Source organism: Eumetopias jubatus, unplaced genomic scaffold, assembly GCF_037043125.1.
Source record: "Eumetopias jubatus isolate StellerSeaLion01/CBP00866 unplaced genomic scaffold, mEumJub1_p1.0 scaffold_3, whole genome shotgun sequence".
Classification (NCBI taxonomy): domain Eukaryota; kingdom Metazoa; phylum Chordata; class Mammalia; order Carnivora; family Otariidae; genus Eumetopias; species Eumetopias jubatus.
The window spans coordinates 39,375,483-39,395,990 of record NW_028274809.1 but is presented as its reverse complement, the minus strand read 5'-3'; the positions used below and the strand labels follow the sequence as shown (position 1 = coordinate 39,395,990).

Genomic DNA, 20,508 nt, shown 5'->3' with positions numbered 1-20,508 from the left:
GTATATAGTATTCATTTTTAAATGAACTATTGGTCAGTTTAACATTTTGCAAAATAAGCATTTTCATATTTAGAAGTTGATTCCAGGCAATCAACTTTCCTGGTACAAAAATATACTGATTTTTTATAAATATATAAATAAACCTCTTCATCCTTAAAATAACTGAATACTAAAATTAGGCTAATATACTTTTAAATTCAAAAAAGCAATGATGCAGTTTAATCACTAAAAAGGATCATTATATTTATAATGCATTTTTTCCTAAAATGAATACTTACTTTAGTTTATTATGAAATAGATTTCTTTTATAAAAAACTATCAGAGCTTAAAGCATACTAAACATAAATTTAGCTAATCTCTTCCAACTGTTGCAGATATTCAAACACATTTTACATACATACAGTAAATGTGTTAGACTGCCACTCAATAAAACTACTATTTTAGAGTCACGTGTGAATATACTGATTAACAAGCCAGTTGGCTTAACTGTGCTCTACCCCCTCCTCATGCTTAACCTGATGAAATGTTGAATATTTGGGTATTTTCAGCTTTTCAATGACTTGTGAGAAGAGATACATTTTATTTCTTATTGCTGTAATTCCAAACAGTTTTTCACATGTTACACAATACTAAATAAATGTGTTTCTTCAACAAACAATGTGGTAGGCAGGGGTGCCTGGGTGGCTCAGTTGTTAAGCGTCTGCCTTTGGCTCAGGTCATGATCCCAGGGTCCTGGGATCGAGCCCCACATCGGGCTCCCTGCTCTGCGGGAAGCCTGCTTCTCCCTCTCCCACTCCTCCTGCTTGTGTTCCCTCTCTCACTGTGTCTCTCTCTGTCAAATAAATAAATAAAATCTTTAAAAAAAAAATGTGGTAGGCATACCTTCACCTTCATGCAAATTCACCCTTCTACTCTCCATGAGTCATTTCCTTGGATGTCTTTTTCAAATAGATGGACAAAATATGTAAATGATTTCAATTCTATTTATCCATCAGTTTTGCACAAAAACTCATCAACTTTCTATGCTATAAAGCAATGAAAGTTTACTTATTTTACCACATCCCCCAAATGTTGTGTTGTCATTCATTTTGTGTGTGTGTGTGTGTGTGGTTTAATTAGTTTTTGTGTGTAAAAATATTCGAATATACACTGTCTTTCTAATATTTTATCAACAGAAATCTTTACAAGTTCTTGTCATACTTTTATCACTCCTGTTCTTGATATTTCAAGTCACCTTATCCCACCAATTAAAATAAGTACAATAAATTTATTTAAATTTATTAAATTGTATACTTACTATTCCAGTATCAAAATGATTTCACTGGCATTTTCATAGACTTCATGAAGATTAATTACATGAGGACAAGACTTTGCCAATTCAAGTATGGCAATTTCATGTAGAATCTCTGCTCGACAATCCTGCCCTCTTCTTCTCTTTTTTAGAAATTTTGCAGCATATTCTTGGCCAGTAGATTTTGATATACACTGTCTAACCACAGCAAATTTTCCTCTGGGGGAAAAATGAGGACAATCAATTTTAATGTTTGCATAAAGAACAATATTAGTATAATACAGACACAGTTATAACTCGAACTTAAGAGTTAATCCTTTCAAACAACTATGCTCTCAGGAACTTATCTATGTTCTTGTAACTGGATCAAATACTACATGTACTGTTATAAAATTTATAGTACTATCACATAAAAATGAAAATGGCAAATGTAATAACAGGATAAGACAGAATTATATTTGTTCATCACTATTAATATAATACATCATCATTGTAGGGGGAGATCTCATCTTCATACCAACTCCATGCCATACTCTTGATATAAGTTTTTGGGTTTAAATATTGTAATAATCCTATATAATAAGTGATATTCCATTTTGCAGATACCAGAGAGTATAGTATCTTGGTCTATTTCCAAATATTGTACCCTTAATAGAGTACTACACTAACTCTCTAATCAAAATAGCTTCCTTCTAAAACAAAAAATTAAAATGAATGCAAAAATGAGTATTTGACATTTAATTTTATTAGTGTTATCACTTTGCCTTTCAACACCACTTTTGACAATCTTTGAAGTTTTCTATCATTAATTTAGCAGTTGTTTTACCAGTAAATCTCTTAATAATACCCAGTGGTCTATGAAGACTGTAACAGGTATCAAAGGTATATCTGTCCTATGGAGAGTATCCAGAGATACTTCACGATCAACTAAGAAAATTAATAGTTATCATCAGCTACCCATTAAGGTCATGTTTATCGTTTTAGGAATAAGGATGTGTTTAGCTCTTTCCAATAGAAGTGCTTATTAGCATCTCAGCCAAAACTTAAAAAGACACAGCAAAATGTGTACTCTAAGCCTATATTTGCCCAAAATCTAGTTTCCCCAAAGACCTAAAGCTATTTTGAGTTAAGACTATTTTAAGAAACTAATAAAGGCTACTGACTGCCTACCCAGAAAAATGTACACATACCCTTAAATAGAAAGCTTTACATCCAATTCCAGAGGGTTTTCAGATTTCAAAGCCCATCTATAAACCTTCTAAACCTGAGTCCAAGGGATCTAAAATTAAGAACCTGTATCTTAAGGCTCAAATTACTTTGTAGATACTACAAATGAGGTTTAAATAAAGGGTCTTTAAAAAAGAACTTTTGTTCCACAACTCTTCTTTCCCCAATTCGACTTCTAACACAAGCATATCAGGTGCTTGGCAAGGAAAACTTGGTATTTGGGGTGGGGATAGGGGACAAAATAAATTGCCTGATTGTATTTTACTTGCTATTCTCAAGGGTCAGGATGACAAAGATTCCTACTCTTTGTTTTCCAAATTTCTTCAATATTGGTGCCAGTGAAAAGCACTGGAAACCAAGCTGAAAAAGTATAGCTAATACCAAAAAAAAAAGGTGACCAAGCTATAATTTGACTCTTCTACATTTATCAAAACTACATCAACTCACTAAATTTGCATGCACAAACCTGATTCTTAGAAAGACCTTTCCTTTAAGATCTGAAATGTCTAATTTAAACTATAAGATATTTTTTCACTGTACGCAAAACCAATGCAGATCAATGCATTTCATTGAGCACACAAAAAGGTCATCAGTCTCTACTTTGTATTCAAACCACCCATGTTTATAGATTTCATACTGGATAAATTGAATCAGACTAAGATTAAATGACTCCTGAAAGGTCATATACGGAATTGGAGTGCTAAGAATTGAACTATGGAATGTGAATTCCTAGGTTTCTCTTCTAACCGCTACAAAACAATTCCTTCCTTTAAGATAGTTTTTTTTTTTAAGAAGTACAACTCACTTCTGCCAATTCTCACTTAGATTTAGAAGTGAAAACGTGTCTAAAACAGAAAGGAAATTTTGAGTTTTATGAAGAAATGCACCTTGTAAAACTTAGTAAACAGAAACTAGTTAGCCAAGAAAATTGTCCATCTGAAAAAAAAGTTTATACTACCAATTGTGACAATTAAATTCTGCTGTAATTTTACAATTGGCAAACCAGAATTTTCTCAGGAACATTGAGCAAAATTAACTAGTAACATCTTTTTATCTAAATTCTTTCATATATTCTTACAAGGCTTTCTTAAAACAAGTACAGCACTCATTAATCTAGTATATCTAGTACAAAGGTGACCAAATGATACTGGTAATTATTTATCTGTCAGTTTTTATGACTAGGTAAAAGGCCCATGAGGGCAGAGACCCTGTCTGTCCTAATTACTACAGTTATTATAAAATCTACACTTTGCTAACACATAACAGGAACTGAAATACCTGTTGAATGAATGCAAGAGTTATGCACCTACTACAATACCATATACTGTGCTATTTTGCATCTGTGCTTAAAGCATTTATATTTTTAAAGCTTTTTTAAGATTCCAATAACATTTTACATATATTTTCATTTATATACGGTTAATTACCATAATTATCAGATGACTTAGGAAGAAAAAAGTATTTGTTTCCCATTCTAAAATGCTAATTGTGGTTTAGAAGTATGAGAAATAATCTTTTATACATTATGTTCCTGTATCAAATTTAACAGAAACATTTAAGAAAATTAAAAACCCTTAGCAATAATACTTAATTATTGTATTAATATACCTAAAAAGGCAAAACTGACTAGATTTCCCAGCAGTGAAAAGGCCTAGTGGTTAGCCTTCTGCATTCTAGAACAGACAATAAAATGGTCTGTTTTATTTTGTTTTAGGTCATACCCTAAAAAGGCAAAACTGACTAGATTTCCCAGCAGTGAAAAGGCCTAGTAGTTAGCCTTCTGCATTCTAGAACAGACAATAAAATGTGAAGGGGGGGGTAAGCCACAAAGGAAGCTACGTTTATTTCTGCATCTGCCTCACCCTTCTAACCGCAAGAAGTCCTAAAGAACCTTGCCTCGGTTGGGGGAGGGGTGGAAAAAAAACTTACCCAACATGTTAAAAAACAGGAACAATGCAAAGTGTTTTGAGAATAGTCTAAAATGAACTGTTAACTTTTACATATTTTCGTTTAGTCTGCTAAAGGAAAATAAATTCTTAAACACTAACATCTTAAAATGAATTTAAAAAAACAGGTGATTCAGAAAAATCAACTTGATTTACAAAGAACTCTAGTTCACCACATGCTAGAATTATGTTTACATACTTTAAAATGTAAAGCCTCAGGAGAAACAATATTATGATCCTAATTTTCATTTTGCATTAGTACTGCATATTAAAATTGGTAACAATATTGGAAGAACTTAAAGGAAGTTACTGGTCGTGAAAGATCATGATTTCAATTGATCAAGTTTTACTAATTAGAAATATCAGTATTTACCACAGGACTCATTAGCCCACATCAATTTAAAGAATAATGTTAGGTCTCTTTCCTAAAGATATTAGAAGATGGGATATTAGCAAACTGAACTTGTTTTAATCACGTTCTATCATGAGTTTTTGCTCTAAAATGTTAAAAAATATATCTGATTCCAGTTTATGCTTGTTATTTATGATAGTACCTCATTTATAAACCCATTTAGAATTATTAATAGTGTCCTCCTCAAAGGTTAAGTTCTCCAAAACTCCCAAAGGAAAAAAATATTTTACAGACCTTCAAGCCACGTGATATCCCTATTTTGCAAAGTTAATTTAATAAATGTATGTACATTTACCCATCAAAATAGTAACTTAGAAATATGGAAAAGAATACCCTTTATTGTGTGTACTGTTCAAGGCTTTTCATATTCAGTTACCTGTTCAAAGCAGTTTTCAAACATTTTTGCAAATAGAAGGAAACTTGGGGTCATCTTAATGAAAAGGAAACCACACAACTAAGTATATGGACACAACTTTAGATCCAGAGTAAAGACAGGTCAACTGACTTCCAGTTTAATCTGTTTTTTACTAACATACTATATATGGCATATTTGACATAGCTGTTTAAAAAAAAAAGGAAAGAAAACTCCTAAGAGAATCTTAAGCTACCTCAATAAAGCTTTACGATAGTCTAGATATTAAGATATTGACAAAACTGTGTCAACTCTAGGCCTTCTTAGTTTAAGACTGACAATGAAAAATGCAGAGTGGTCCAGAAGAAGGTAACTAGATCAAAGATGGCTGTCTGGAAATTAGGTCATAAGATGAGCATTTAAGGAAACTGGCAGTGTTTAACCATATTTACATCTCTGAAGGATTTATTATATTTATTATAATAATATTACATGCAGCTACAAAAGAAGAACTATGTCTATTGGGTAGATGTTAGCAGAACAGAAAAGAGAACCTTCTGTGCCTAAGAGGCACCCCCAAAATGGAACAGACACATTTTGAGGTAAATGAGTTCCCCATCACTGCAGCATTCAAACTGAAGCTAGATAAACAGCTTGTCAGGAAAATTATAGGAAAGGCTGTTGCATAAAGAATTATATTAGAAGACCGCTGACCACCGAAATCCTTCCAGTGCAAAGATTCTGTAACTATTCCATGTAAGATATAAGCAACTAAAAGAAACTGACTCCTGTCATGATGCAAAGAGAAATAATTACAGATTTAGAATTAAACAATTTCTTAGAAACTTTCTGGAGGGCTTGAAAAACTGTATCTTTCAATACACCATTAAAACACTAGATATTTTGCACATAAAATTAAATAAATAAACATGCCAGGAATTACGAAAAATGCTTTCATATTTAGTTCTTAGTCTAATGAAGTATATATTATCACCCTTATTTGCAAATGAAAGACTGCATTCAACATCTAACAAGTCTAGGACTTGTTGTTACCTTTCATGTAAAAGATCACCAAAAACAGAATTCTTTTCATGGTTCAGTCAGCTTTTATTTTCACATTGAGATTTTCAAATATAAAAATTAATCATACTATCTTACCATACATCTATCAATACAAACATGGACTTAGTAAACCATTTCAAGATAAGCAAACATCTGCCTCCAGAACTAAAATCAAACTAAAGATAGAAACAGATCACCATCTTTCAACTCTCTGTTAAACGTCATTTAAGTTCAAAGATGCTGAACATATAATAAATAACTTAGCATTTTTTACAACTTCCATATATATTTAAATGGTAGTGCCAAATGGTCTTATAATTTCAGGTCACCCCTTGGCCTTAACACTCTGGTTAGGCCAAAACAGATCAGTAGTAGTGTAAGTACAGGGTTTTACTTACAGAACATGCATTCTTCATCATACAGAATTGTATTATCAAATATGAGTTAATTCTTTTTGTTTAATTTAGGAAAAAAGAGGAGGAGACTCTATTTTTTTAGCCCAGCACAATATCCCAGGAATTTAAAAAACTTTTAACAAAAATTGATAGCATTCTACTAAATACTTCACAAACATTAACTCATTTAATCCTCATAACAACCATAGAAGGTAGATACAATTATCTTCATCCCCACTTCTCAGATGAGGAAATTATAGTACTAAGAGGTACAGAAATTTAATTGAGGTCACAAAGTTTGGAAATGGCAGAGCCCTAAGCTTCCTGTTGCCATGCACAGCCTCAAGAAGAACCCTGGCCTCCTATCGGGGCTCTGAATCTAGGTGGGATATATCATATAAGCTCACTAATTTTCTACAGATTTTGATTTCCAAGTCAGTTAAGACTAGACCCTTATAATAATAGCAGAGATGATGATTTTCTTTCTAATCATTTTTTAAAATGATCAAGTGAATTTTATAGAACTATAGACCCAGAAATCCAAAATATGAATTTAAACAGCAAATACATTATAAAATTTCCTTACCTTCCCAGCTCTTTAGAGGTAAGTGTATAAAAATTATTAAAGTTTTCCATTTTCATTGGAGTTTGAGGAGTTGTAGTTATCAAGCCTGAAATACTTCGGCAATCAAATCTTCTCCTCGACATGTTAGATGACTCCGATATGCTTCTTTAATCACTTATTTTTACCTATTTAAAAAAAGAGAAGATACAGGATATAATTTAAATGCAATTAAGAAAAAAAGATGTTATCTCAGACAGACAGGATGTACATTACATTTTACAGTTCCAAATATAGCTGTAAGATACAACAAAAAAGAAAGGAAGGAAGGAAGGAAGGAAGGAAGGAAGGGAGAGAGAGAAAGAAAGAAAAAAGAAAAGAAAAGAAAAGAAAAGAAAAGAGAAAAAAGAAAAGAAGGAAGATTTAAACAGCAGTCTACCCAGAAGGAAGAAAAAAAAAAAAAGCACACACATAAATTCTATTACCTCTATGGTACTTGAACTAACTTAATGACTTTATTTCAGAATAAAACTACTATAAAAATCCTCAAGACCTCCCAAATTCTTAAAAAATAGTTATAATTTTAATACAAGCAATCATTCAATTTCATTTTTAAACTCTCGTTCTTTAAAGTTTTATCTTCACATAAGATTCTAACACAGCCAGGTAATGATTATTCATTTTAAATTTAATTTTACATGGCCAAATTTGGTAGTGAATTCACATTTTGTGAGTTATGTTAATGACTTAGAAGAAATTAGAAATTACAAGAAACAGAACTTGTTTAACAGACTACCTACATTTCAATATTAAATTCAAACTTTCATAGGTCTTAGAGTTTTTTTCTTTTGGTAGAACCAAGCTCTCTAATTTTGTTGGATAAGTTACTGACCATATAAAGCCTATTCTACAGTTCTATATCTTGAACTCACATTTATCTGCAACTTTGTGATATTTACATGTATTCAGTTTTAACAAAACTATCATTTCATATTAATTGAATTCATATAATAATTGTAGACTATATATTTTATAATAGTTAGGACTTCCTGCTAGTGTATCTAACAAAAGATCCAGTATTATTCTTCTAGCACCCTCTTTCAATAACCCCCTAGGGCTTTTGTTCTTTCTCTGCCACATTTTCCCTCCACTTACTTCCTACTTGACATGTACTATTCTTTATCTTCCTAAATTCAAATGCCAACTATATTCAATCTAATAAGCAACGTGATAAGAGTTTAGTGTTTTCAGTTTCTATATTTTCTTCGTTTTATTCTTAAGTCAACAATTTTTTTTCCTCTAAATCCATTGATCTTTGGAGAAACCAAGACCTAACTAGTTTTGGTGTACATTTCTAGTAGTCTAAGGGTTGCAGTGTAGCATTCTGAAAATAACATTTGGACTGAATCACATCTGAGTCTGAATCCCATTTATCCATCATACCAGCTAAGAGATCTTACTAAATTATTTAACTTCACTACTGTTATGGACCAATTGTGTCCCTCCCCTCAAAATTCACATGCTGAAGTCCTGGCCCCCAATACCTCAGTAGGTAACTGTATTTGGAGTTAGGGCCTTTAAAGCGGTGATTAAGTGAAAAATGAGGTCATTAGGGTGGGCCCAAATCCAACACTGGTGTCCTTATAAAAAGTAATTAGGCCACAGAAACACACAGAAGGAAAACCATGTGAAGACACAGGGAGAAGAGGACATCTGCAAGCCATGAGAAAGGCCTTAGAAGAAACCAATCCTGTCAACACCATGATCTCAAATTGCTACTCTCCAGAATTATGGGAAAATAAATGTCTGTTTAAGTCACCTGATCCACAGTACTTTGTTATGGCTGTGTGGGAAACAAATATAGCTACTTTAAAAAAAATTAAAGAAAGAAATATTTCAAATGTATAGGAAGGGATACAAATATCCTAACAAACACTTGCTTTTTCAATCTTATTGCTTTGTTATATTTTGTTTAAATTAAAATAAATAAAACATCATAGACACAGCTGAAGTTGGTCCCTTCGTTCCATCCCCCGTTTATATTCCCACTAGCACTAGGTGGGAGAGCTTATCATTTCCTTGCCAACGTTTGTCCCATTTAGGCCTTTAATTTTGGCTATTCTAGTGTGATGAAGGGAAATGAAGTTTTGTGTTTTACTTTGCATTTCTCTAATTACTAGTGAGGAAAGTTTCAATTCTGCTTCTTCTAAAGTATGGATTATAATAGAATCTATTTTGCACAGCTCTATGGATTAAAATTAAAATATGATGTACTCATGTAGAATGACACTGGTACAGGGCTAATCATGAGAGTACATCATGATTGTTCAGTAAGTAAATATTGTTAATATTCTACCCAAAGATACTCTCTACACCGTCCCTGGCTGTTGTTGAGCAGTTGTACTGTTTCCATACTCTCACCTCAGGTTAGCTTAAACTCGACTTGTAAAATTCTGCCTTTTTTAATTGTGTACTTTGTGTATTTTCTTAGATCTGATGGCATGCAGTTACAATGGTCATATATTCCTCTCAGAAAAATCAAAATGGTTACCAATTTCTATGCTCAATCTATTTATTTTCAGGTCATCTTTGGGTTTTGACAATTTTTTTCTAAATTTAAAAGTCTATGAATATGCCGCTTATGATTGCATATTTATTATACATACATATATACAGAAGGAAAGGATGTACCTGTATCATGGATACAAATTGGGCTACATTCCCAACACTGTCCATCAATCAGGCCTTGAGAAATATAAGTACGTGTCAAATTCAATCATAGAGACAGAGTATAGGCTCTTGATTCTGAGATGTTCACCTCATCTAGATTTTAGAATCTAAGATCTTTATCTCATGCTGTAATATATCAGCTACAAAGTGAACTATTCATAAGAACTCTAGCAGAACTAATTTTATGAGTATTTTCTGCTCTCAAGTTTCCAAAGAGTCAATATGGATCTTAGATGTAGTCAAAGATTTATGCTCAGTGAACTAGGATTTATAATAATGAAAAAAAAACAAACTTGTTGAATGAATGAACCCTAAAATCCAAAAAGTGCTTAAATATATCTAAGTAATAGGATACTATATACTCAAAAATCATGCTTTCAAAGAATATTTTTATCTCCTGTAATATTAAGTGAAAAAAGGAAGACACAAAACGTATATATACTATGATAATTTTGTGGCAAAAATATAAAAACAAATAGAAGAAAAGACTGGAAAACTAGGGCAAAATGTTAACAGTGGTTATCTTTGGGTGGTGGGATTATGGCAGTATTTATACTTTCCTAGTATTTAAAGTATCTACACTAAGCAGGTACTACTTTAATAATAGGCAAATAATTAGCAAACGCTTTTGGGTAAAAAAGATGGCTGTGAATATATATCACTAGACTCTAAATGCAGAAACTTACTCACTTGCAACAGCAAAATATATCTCTTTACACATTAAGGGTTTACTTGACTGTAGGTTCAAGAACAATTATTGCTCAATTTTTTTAAGGCCTCAGAGTTTTCTCTGCATTTATATAGAGCAGATGGCATTTACTATCCAAATAATATGTCAGTTCTTATGCAGAGACCTTATAAGCATTCAGGGCAAATACTAAACAAGAATTAATGCCTTGTTTAATACTGGATAGAGATAATTTAATAAATTCTGAATTAATGTTAGAGTTACAGTTCTATATAATGAATAACAATCTGTAACTTTAGGATATACACCTTGATTATGAGTATCACTTGTGAAAATGTAGACTTATCTGGGACCTCCTTCCCTCCCAAAATCTAAAATGTGATATCCAAATATACATATAAATATTTCATAATATCTATTATTCAGTTATGTTAGAAGGAAAAAGAGATGACCTTTAAAGGATTGATAAGATAATAATAAAATAAATAGGGCCTTATTAAATCAAGCTACTTGAGAGTATTTCCTATTACTGGACATTGCCTTGTGTTTAATTTTTTACCCTAACAAATTTTCCTCCCCTCACATGTACTGTTGGTCATCATAATGCTGAATGGACCCACAGGCGTTTTTATGACTCTAAATGTAGCTGAAAGCAGCACTGGGCAATCAGCAGTTCTTTTAAATACATGTTAATACAAAAATTATTTTTTGAATTGTGATACATTTTACTCTAGCTCTGAATATGCTGGAATACAAGCTATGTCTCAGAAAAAAGAGTGAGCACATTTCTGAAAACAGAGCCTTACACTTACCTACTTATTGCTAAAATACCTATATTACAGACTGCTTAAGGCATCCATATAGCTAGCATCCTCTAAGTGTATTTTTCCTTCTATTTCCTGCACCTGAACCAGTTGCCACAGCCTAAATATCTTTCCATTTCTTCTCCTTTGGCCAATTTTACTTATAGCAGAGCATGAATGTTACCCTTTGTCTAAACCCTCCACAAACATCTGGTTGCCTGTCATATAAGATTTAATCCTTGGGTACATGAAGGTTATCAGTCAACCCTCTGTGTCTCTGTGTATCTTCCTAAATTTCCCAACAATTTCTCTTTAACTCCAACAATTCTAGATCTTTTCTTTGTTTTCTACCACAATTCACAATTCACATAACTGATTCTAAATTACCAATATGTCTCAATCTATTTGAAATTCATTTTATAACACTTTATTAGGCTATACTAGTAAAAAAAAAATCTTAAGGGACTTAGTAGGTAAATGTGTGTGTGTGTGTGTGTGTGTGTGTATAGAGGTACACAATTATAGACACAATCAGGCACTAGAAACAGTAAGAGGGTAATAGAAGGCAAGATAAAATTAAGCTTCCAAGTATACAGTACCTCAAACTTATTCTCAAAGATTTTTCTTTTAATTCCCATCACAATAATTACAGTAAAAATGCAGATATGGATCAGTGAAGGAAGTAACAGAGGAAATGTTAGGCTCGATGTGGACCTTAACTTACTTGAAGGGAGACAGCAATGTGATGTGATCAAAAGTAAGACAAACAACAGTCCCTTTAAAACCTCTAAATAGCTCTATTTAAAAAATATTCATCACAATATTCATTTCGAAGTTATCAATAAAAATGTTTTACAGAAATAAAATATATCATACACAATATATGATAACATCTAGAGAATTAAATTGTCTGCCTTGATCCCTTAATGAGCCACCCAGTACCTATAAGCTAAAGCACTACTGCATGACACACAAAAGCCTTTGAGGCCAGGTACACACCAGTTTCATTTCCTGCCACACTTTTTTTTTTTTTCCTCTCCATCTCTGTTCTACTTCTCTGCCTGAAATGTTCTCTCTACTCTTCCTTAAAAGGCTAAATCTTCTCATACACCCTTCTTATCTCAACACAGAAGGTCACCTCACCCAGGAAGCTTTGCCTAAAACCCACAGGTTGGTTTAAATGCCTCTCCTTTACCTTTCAAACAGGAGGAACAGGAGGACCCTTGACATACCTCTTTACTTCAACATGTAACATGTTAGAACACAATTCTCTTTAGTGTCTAAAGGGCAACATTTGCTTTTGTGTCTAAACTCCTAGCATGGTGTCTGGCACCCAGTAGGAATGTCAGCATTTTATAGCTACCAAGTTTTTCCTAGGAAACAGAGGAACTGGAGATTTATTTATCTAGCCTCCATCAAAATAAAGAAAGAACTTTCTGCTAGTGTGGCAGAAGAATCCATTTTTAGTCATTGATTAGAAATAAATGTATTGGTGTAGGGTTAAGGATGAAGATGATTTTCAATTTCAAGGAAGAGACTATATTCCTTAGATAGGAATACTATATTAGAATACTAACTGTATTCTAATAACAGGTTTTGTTTGTTTGCTTGCTTCTAAAGACTGAATAAGACGTATAAGTCAAGAATTTAATCCTTTGAAAATCACAAAAGGAAGCCAGCTAACTAAACTCTAGTCCAATCAGTCTAGTATATACAACCCAAGGGCTGAAGTTCCAGGTAACAACCCCAAGCCTGATTCTATGCCTTCCTTCAGAAGGAAAATTAAACCCTGTAATTTTGAAAAAGGATAGGAAGATGTTGAAAAACAGAAATATAGTGGACCAACAAACACACAGTGCTTGTCGCTCATCAGATGGAAAATTAAGTTTCTATTGTAAAATAAAGTACTGTTTACTGACCACACTGCTGAAGTACTGTTTGTTCAGTAACCATTACAGTGTAAAATGGGATATGATCCTATAAGGATTTAAAGATGAAACTACCACCTCACTGTTAATATCAAAATTTTTAAATCCTTAAAGTATAACTATGCCCTCTTTGGGTGAGGCAGTTGCAAAGAGTCAGGGATGCACCAAAATATACATATAATATTAAAAGAAACTGATTAATTTAGATGTTTAAAGTGGCACTGAAATTCAAAGTTAAATGTTATTGGAAAAAAAGGATAAATAAATCAAAGAAATTTTTAAAAACTTAACTAAATATGTCTTGAAAATTGCAACATCACAACATATTTATATAAAAATATTTGAAACTTAATTTATAAGTACATGTGTTAATTGAAATAATCAAAGAAATATCCTTTGAAAATAATCCATCATAGACTATAAATTACTTAAAAATAAAATAATAGAATTTTGTCATCAATATGGTGGAAAACTAAAGCAACTAAAATATTTAAGGTCTTCCCAAGGGGAAAGGAAGTACATAAATGACTGTTAATATTTCTGACACAATCAATACCCACAGAATGCAAAAGAATTCTTAAAAAAAAAAAAAAACAAGATTCAATCAAAATCTTTTAAAAGCGGTAAATCTAGGAGCACTGTTCTTAGCCGCCAATTTTATATACAGGAAATATGTACTACAATATAATGTACATGCAATTTTGAGACAATTTTAGGATTTAGTGACAGTGTTAGCAATTGATTTCCTTGATTTATGGGTTTTAAATTAGGTCTTCTTGAGTACAAGAAATTTTTGATAAGGATAGTCTCTCATAATAATCAAAGAGCTTCAAAACAAAGCTTTTAAAATATGTTTAGATATTTACTTAACACCAGCAAAGCACTGCCAATGCAAGCTTAAAAAATTGTTTGATTAGAAACATGCCATAAAATGCCTGTATCTTCTTCAGATTTGTTATTAATGTGCTGACACAGTGATCAATTAGTCAAGGTTTGACTTTCCTAAAAACTGATTCTATTTTAACCAAACTGTAATTTACTATTCAGAGTCCAAGAGCAACTACAACCATTCTGCCCACACACAGAAAAGAAATATTTTAAAATTACTACTCAAGTTTTACTTTTAAAACTTAAATATATTGCCATGTAAATATATTTCACTTCATTTTAGATCCATAATTTAGAAAATGATCTAAAATGAACGTTATGTATCCCAAAAATAAAGCAGCTATTAATAACTCCACTTATTAAAATATTAGAAAATTTAAAAAAATGAAACATCTCACAGAAGGATGAATGGGGAAGAAGACAGGTCTTAAATTAGGGCACTGTTTCTATGGACCAACTTTTTAAAAAATATAAAGTTCTATGGATATGTGGTTTAATATAAAACAAACACTAGAAGTAGTTAAATACTACTTCTGTCCAGTTCACACTGGACAGTGTATGAGAAAGTAGGTTTATTATCTTTTCCTTTAATAAAATCATGCTCGTGGGCTTAAACTGCCAGGTTACATACATTTGCCACCACTTGCTCAATCATCTCTGTAGACCATGCTGTCTCAGCGCACACGTTCTCAAAGATGAGGACTTAAAGGGGCCGCGCCATATCAAACATCACTGCAAGGTTCACAGCATTTCACTGGTACCGGAGGTAAACATTACGTTGGCAAAACAGTGACTGTGATACACAGACCTAATATTATTGAAATTTGACCAGCATGTGGTTGGATTTTTTAAATGTATTTTTCCTTCTTAATTTTAATTTGCAAGTTTATGTCCGAGTGTCTCTTCTCCCATCACAGACGGAGGAAGAACTCCTATCAGCTACCAGCTGCCATCAAGTCTCCTCCAACTTTGTCTCTACTTATCCTTCTAAGGGAATTGAAATGAAGCGCTTTTCCCTACAATAAAACAAAGAGCTGGGTAAATTTCAATACTGTAGTCATCACGTAGCTGTACAGTTTCAGGATGGCTCGTGTACACTTAAGTGATTTACATGGCGTCAAAATAAAATCAGATCACTGAAAATTACCGAAACAACGGAAATTCGTCTTCTCTATTCAATGGCTTTACAACACTGTTCACAAGCTGTAACTGAAAATGCCCCACAAGATGAGCACAAACTTTCTCGAGACCGAAAGCAGCTGTGCGCAGGACGCGTCCACCAGTCCAGATGTGAACACGTCCTGTGCCCACACCACAGCTGTGAACGCGGGGCTGGGGACAGGAAGGACCACATCGACGCGACGTGGAAAGGGGCGCGAGGGAGCCAGTCGCGAAGGGAGCCCCTGCGGGATGCGACCCGGGGAGAGCCCCGGCCGGCCAGGCGACGGCGCGCGCGCACACACACACACGCACAGACACGCGCCGCGACTGAAGAGGGGGTTGGGAGGATCACCGGACGCCCCAGCACCGAACCCGAGGGAACTCCAGCCGGAGAGCGGAGAGGGGCCCGGGGCAGTCGGGCCACCTGAGGTGCGGCAGTCCGAGTCCACCTCCACCAGGCCGGGGGTCCAGGTTCTGAGGAGACCCCGAACCCGCCCACACTGCCTGCATCCCTCCTCCGGACCCCTCCGACGTTAAGGCGGCGGGTCTCCATACCCAGGGTAAATGGGGCGGGTTCAGGGATTCAGAGTCGCAGCCCCGAGCCCACCCACCAGTCGTGACAGGACCGCGGTCGCGCAAAGCGAAAGACACTGACCGCTCGGGCCGCAGCAGGTTCTCTCGGGGCTGCCCCCTCCAAGGGGGCTCCCGTCCCGCCCCACGCCGGTGGCCACCACACGACTTGTTCTCCAGCTCTAGCCCGGTGAGGCGCCAGGTAGCTCCGAGCGTGGCAGGACCCACTTTTACTCTTCTGGACAACGGCCAACAGTTGTGAACTGTTCCCCTGTGAGGTGGCTCCCGGCGATGGCAGCGGAGACGGTGACCGAAGCTTACAGTTGAGGTTTGAAAACTGCAGCCGCGTTGCGGGGCAGTGCTGTAAGCTAGAACCCACCCCCTCGGCCGGGAGAGCCAATCCGAGCGCGCACGGAGGGCGTGGCTGTCACGTGACGGGCGGGGCGGGGCGCCGGCCGCGGCGCGTGCTGAGGGGCGGGGCTGGGGGGGGCCAGAGCAGTGAGAGGGTGTGGCCGGTGTGGCCGGAGGCTGGGCGGAGCCGCGGAGCAGGTGGGGGCGCAGGGGTAATTAAGGCGAGGGATGGGGAGACGGGCGCTGGCTGACAGGGCTGAGCGCCGGACTGTAACTTCGACTGGGTGCCCCATTACCTGCCTTCAGAGTGAATATGTGCAAAGTGGAAAGAGGAAGAAATAAAGTTAGTCCCAGCTGTTCACTCATTCCCAAACTTCTGTTTGGGACTTCCTTTCTAACTCTTCCTAGTCATCTTCCCTATGACTTGAAACCACCCTGCAAGTGGAGACCCAGTTTGCTTCAACTTGGCAAGCATCAGCATCACTTGGGGATTTATGGAGCCTGAGCCCCACTACTGAAGTTCGCTTGAGGAGGCTGAGTCCTGAGGCCTGGCTGAAGGCAGTTTAAGGAAAGTCCGAATAGGATGAATTGCTGATTTTGCATATAGGGTGCTAAGAGAAGAGATGAAAGCGCACAGCAGCTATTCAGGATCTGTCATCCCTTGAACAGAATGAAAAGGTTGAAAGTTCTGTGCAAGACACAGTTGAATTTTTAAAAATATTTATAATCTACGATTCGTTGCAGAGTATATTTACAGTAATTGTAGAAGATTACTAGGAAAATATATTGGGAGAGAAATAGTTCTCTTTCAAAAGGCTGTAACATTCAGCCAACATTTATGTACTTATTTAAGATTGATTTATTCTAGAGAGAGAAAGCATGTGAGCATGAGAAGGGGCAGAGGGAGAGGGAAAGAGAATTCTCAAGCAGATTCCCTGCTGAGTGTTGAGCCCAACATGGGACTTATCCAAGGACCCTGAGACCATGACCTAAGCTGGAATCAAGAGTAAGCCACTTAACCAACTGAGCTGCCCAGGAGCCCCCAGTCAACATTTAAAGAGGAGGTTTTCTTGTTCTATCCCTGTAAGCCAAGCAAATTCCCATGAATCCATCTGTTGACTCTTCCATAATATATTTTTCTTAAAATAAATGCATAAAATGCCTTTTAATCATTTAATGAAGTCTGCTTGTTGTTACTTAACTGACTCATCCCAGTTTAATGTGTCACTTGGAGAATACTGCTTATATCTATCTAGTTTCTTGCTGCTAACAATTGAACTGACTAGAGCAGTCTATGGTTAGCATGGAAGCAAACAAAAAGCCTCATGTTAAAATGGACTTTTCAGCTATCGTCATCTAAGAGTTCACAAACAAATAAGACTGTTGCCATCTTTTTTTTTTTTTTTTATGTACACTGGGGTGTCATCCCAAAGGTCTCAGTACCAGCACTGGAACCAGTAATCTCTGGGAATCGCAGATATCATCACAGAGATTTTTGGTGTGTGTGTGTGTGTGTATGTGTGCGTGTGTGTGTGTGTGTTCGTGTGTGTCTGTGTGTAATGCTAGACCTCCTCAATTACAGCATTTGCTCAATTGCCAGCTCTTAATCTCCACACACTCAATTTCCCTTCTCCTCTGTCACTTACCCAGTCCCATATCACTTCACACCTAGAGGCAGACCTTTCTCCATCACTGCTTTAAACCAACCCTCCTTACTCACAAGCTCTGGGCTCTAACCATCAGCTTCTAGAGGATCTTTTCATATCTTGCATTTCCTGCCCCTCCCTTGGCTCCAGATTTTCACCATCCTCCTCATCAGCACCTGTTTACCAATTTCCAACTATAAGAAGGCTACCCTCACCAGAAATCAGAAATCTTTGCTGATTTCTCCTTTCCACTCTCAGCCTGATCACCTCTTTGCCTTACGTTGCTCGGTACAGGGCTCACATTATACTTGTTCCATTTGTTTGTCTTATGCCCCTAAATAGATTCTTAACCCTTGTGACTGATGTCAGATTTGCCAGCCAGGATTTAGCACATTATCTCAAGGACATTCAACTACACTTGCTTGGCCTCAGGCACTGTGGTTCAAGTAACAAGGAGTACCTGGTGCTGAGAAGCAGACTGGCAATAAAATTCAGGAGTCAGTTATGTCCCTCCATCCAATCGCATTTACCTAAAGTCATTTATAGCCTTGTCAAAGGTGCATGTCTTGTTCTCATTCCCTTGAGTAGGAAATCTTCATGTGACCTAATGGTCATTTCGTGGGCATTGTGTCTGACCACGCAGTTCATTAAGTTGATCCTCAAATGCCACATACTGACCAAGGATGGTGGTTGCTATGGGCTGTGTACCTACCAAATTCATATGCTGAAATCCTAACCCCCAGTACCTCAGAATGTGACTGTATTTGGAGATCAGGCCTTTAAAGAGATAATTAAGGTAAAATGAGATTATATAGGTAAGTGGTAATCCAAGATGAAGAGATTACACCATCAAACAAAATGAAAAGGCAACCTACTGAAATGGGAGGAAATATTTGCAAATCATGTGTCTGGCAAGCTGTTAACATTCAAAATATATAAAGAGCTCACACAACCTCATAGCAAAAAACAAACAATCTGATTTTAAATTGAGCAGTAGATCTGAACAGACATTTTCCCAAAGAAGTCATACAGGTGGCCAACAGGTAAATAAAAAGATGCTCAACATCACTAATCACCAGGGAAATGTAAATTGAAACCACAATGAGATGTCATCTCATACCTGTTAGAATAGTAATTATCAAAAAGACAAAAAAATAGCAAGTGTTGGTGAGGATGTGGGGAAAGGGGAACCTGTGTAACTTGGTGCAGCCACTTTGGAAAAGTATAGAGGTTCCTCAAAAAATTAAAATATAACTACTATATGATCCAGCAATTCCTCTTCTAAGTATTTATCCAAAGAAAACAAAAACATCAACTCAGAAAGATATCTTCACTCCCATGTTCACTGCAGCATTATTTGTAGTAGCCAAGATATGGAAACAACCTAAGTGCCCATCAGTGGAGGAATGGATAAAGAAATTGTGCTACATCTACAAGGTAATACTATTCAGGCATAAAAAGGAATGAAATCTTGTCATTTGCAACAATGTAGATGGACCTCAAGATGAAATAAATGCAAAGTGAAATAAGAGAGAAAAGTACCGTATGATCTCACTTATATGTGGAATTAAAAGCAAAACAAAACGAAAAATCAAGCTCATAGATAAACAACAGAGTGGTTGTTTCCAGAGATGAAGGGTGACAGAGGTGGGAGAAATGGGTGAAGGGGGTCAAAAGGTAGAATCTTCCAGTTATAAAATAATTAAGTCATGGAGATATAATGTACAGCATGATGACTATAGTTAATAATACTGTCTTGCATATTTGAAAGGTGCTAAGAAAATAGATCTTAAAAGTCCTCATCACTAGGAAAAATATGTTTTTGTAACCATGTAAGGGGATGGATGTTAACTAGACTTATTGTGATTATTTTGCAATGTATAAAATATGAAATCATTATGTTGTATACCTGAAACTAATATATTACCTGTCAATTATGTCTCGATTTAAAAAATAATTTTAAAAAGAGAGATTACAACACAGACTGAGGGATGACCATGTGAGGACACAGAGAGAAGGCAGTCATCTGCAAGACAAGGAGAGAGACCTCAGAAGAAGCTAAGCCTGCTGACACCTTGATCCTTGGACTTCTAGCCTGCAGAACTCTGAGAAAATAAACTTCTGTTGTTTAGGCCATCCATTCTGAGGTATTTGTTACGGCACCTCTAGCAGGCCATTACAGTGGTCCTTCCCAGTCATTGCAAATGAATCACCATCTGTGACCAGGGGTGGTTGTCCTTTCTTTTCGTGCCACGATATTCACCACAATGTGCCCAGGGAAGGTCACCTTCCCCAATCACACCAGGTCTGTCACCACAAGCTGAACACATACTGACCAGGGATATTTGGACATATCCTCCCTGATAGGACACTTATTCCCTACAGATGCAGAGGAGGGTGGAATTTTACAGAAGAAGGCCTGAATTCAAAACTCCTGCCATTGATATATGCTCCTTCTGAAGAAAGCCTTGCCAGTTATTTTTGTGTCAAGATCCT

At 35.9% G+C, this 20,508-nt stretch overlaps 1 protein-coding gene across 1 annotated transcript in view; it reads right to left on the bottom strand.

Annotated features, from left to right (window-relative positions):
- The window catches only part of STK17B (serine/threonine kinase 17b), a 32,191-nt gene extending 15,830 nt beyond the window's left edge, over window positions 1-16,361 (bottom strand). Inside the window, exons 1-3 of the mRNA XM_028121542.2 lie at window positions 16,101-16,361; window positions 7,272-7,435; window positions 1,298-1,510 (exon numbers count right to left, since the gene is read on the bottom strand). Of these exons, the coding sequence (XP_027977343.1) occupies window positions 1,298-1,510; window positions 7,272-7,393 (335 nt within the window). The 5' untranslated portion in view covers window positions 7,394-7,435; window positions 16,101-16,361. The remainder of the gene's footprint in view (window positions 1-1,297; window positions 1,511-7,271; window positions 7,436-16,100) is intronic.
- Between the last annotated feature and the right edge of the window lie 4,147 nt (window positions 16,362-20,508).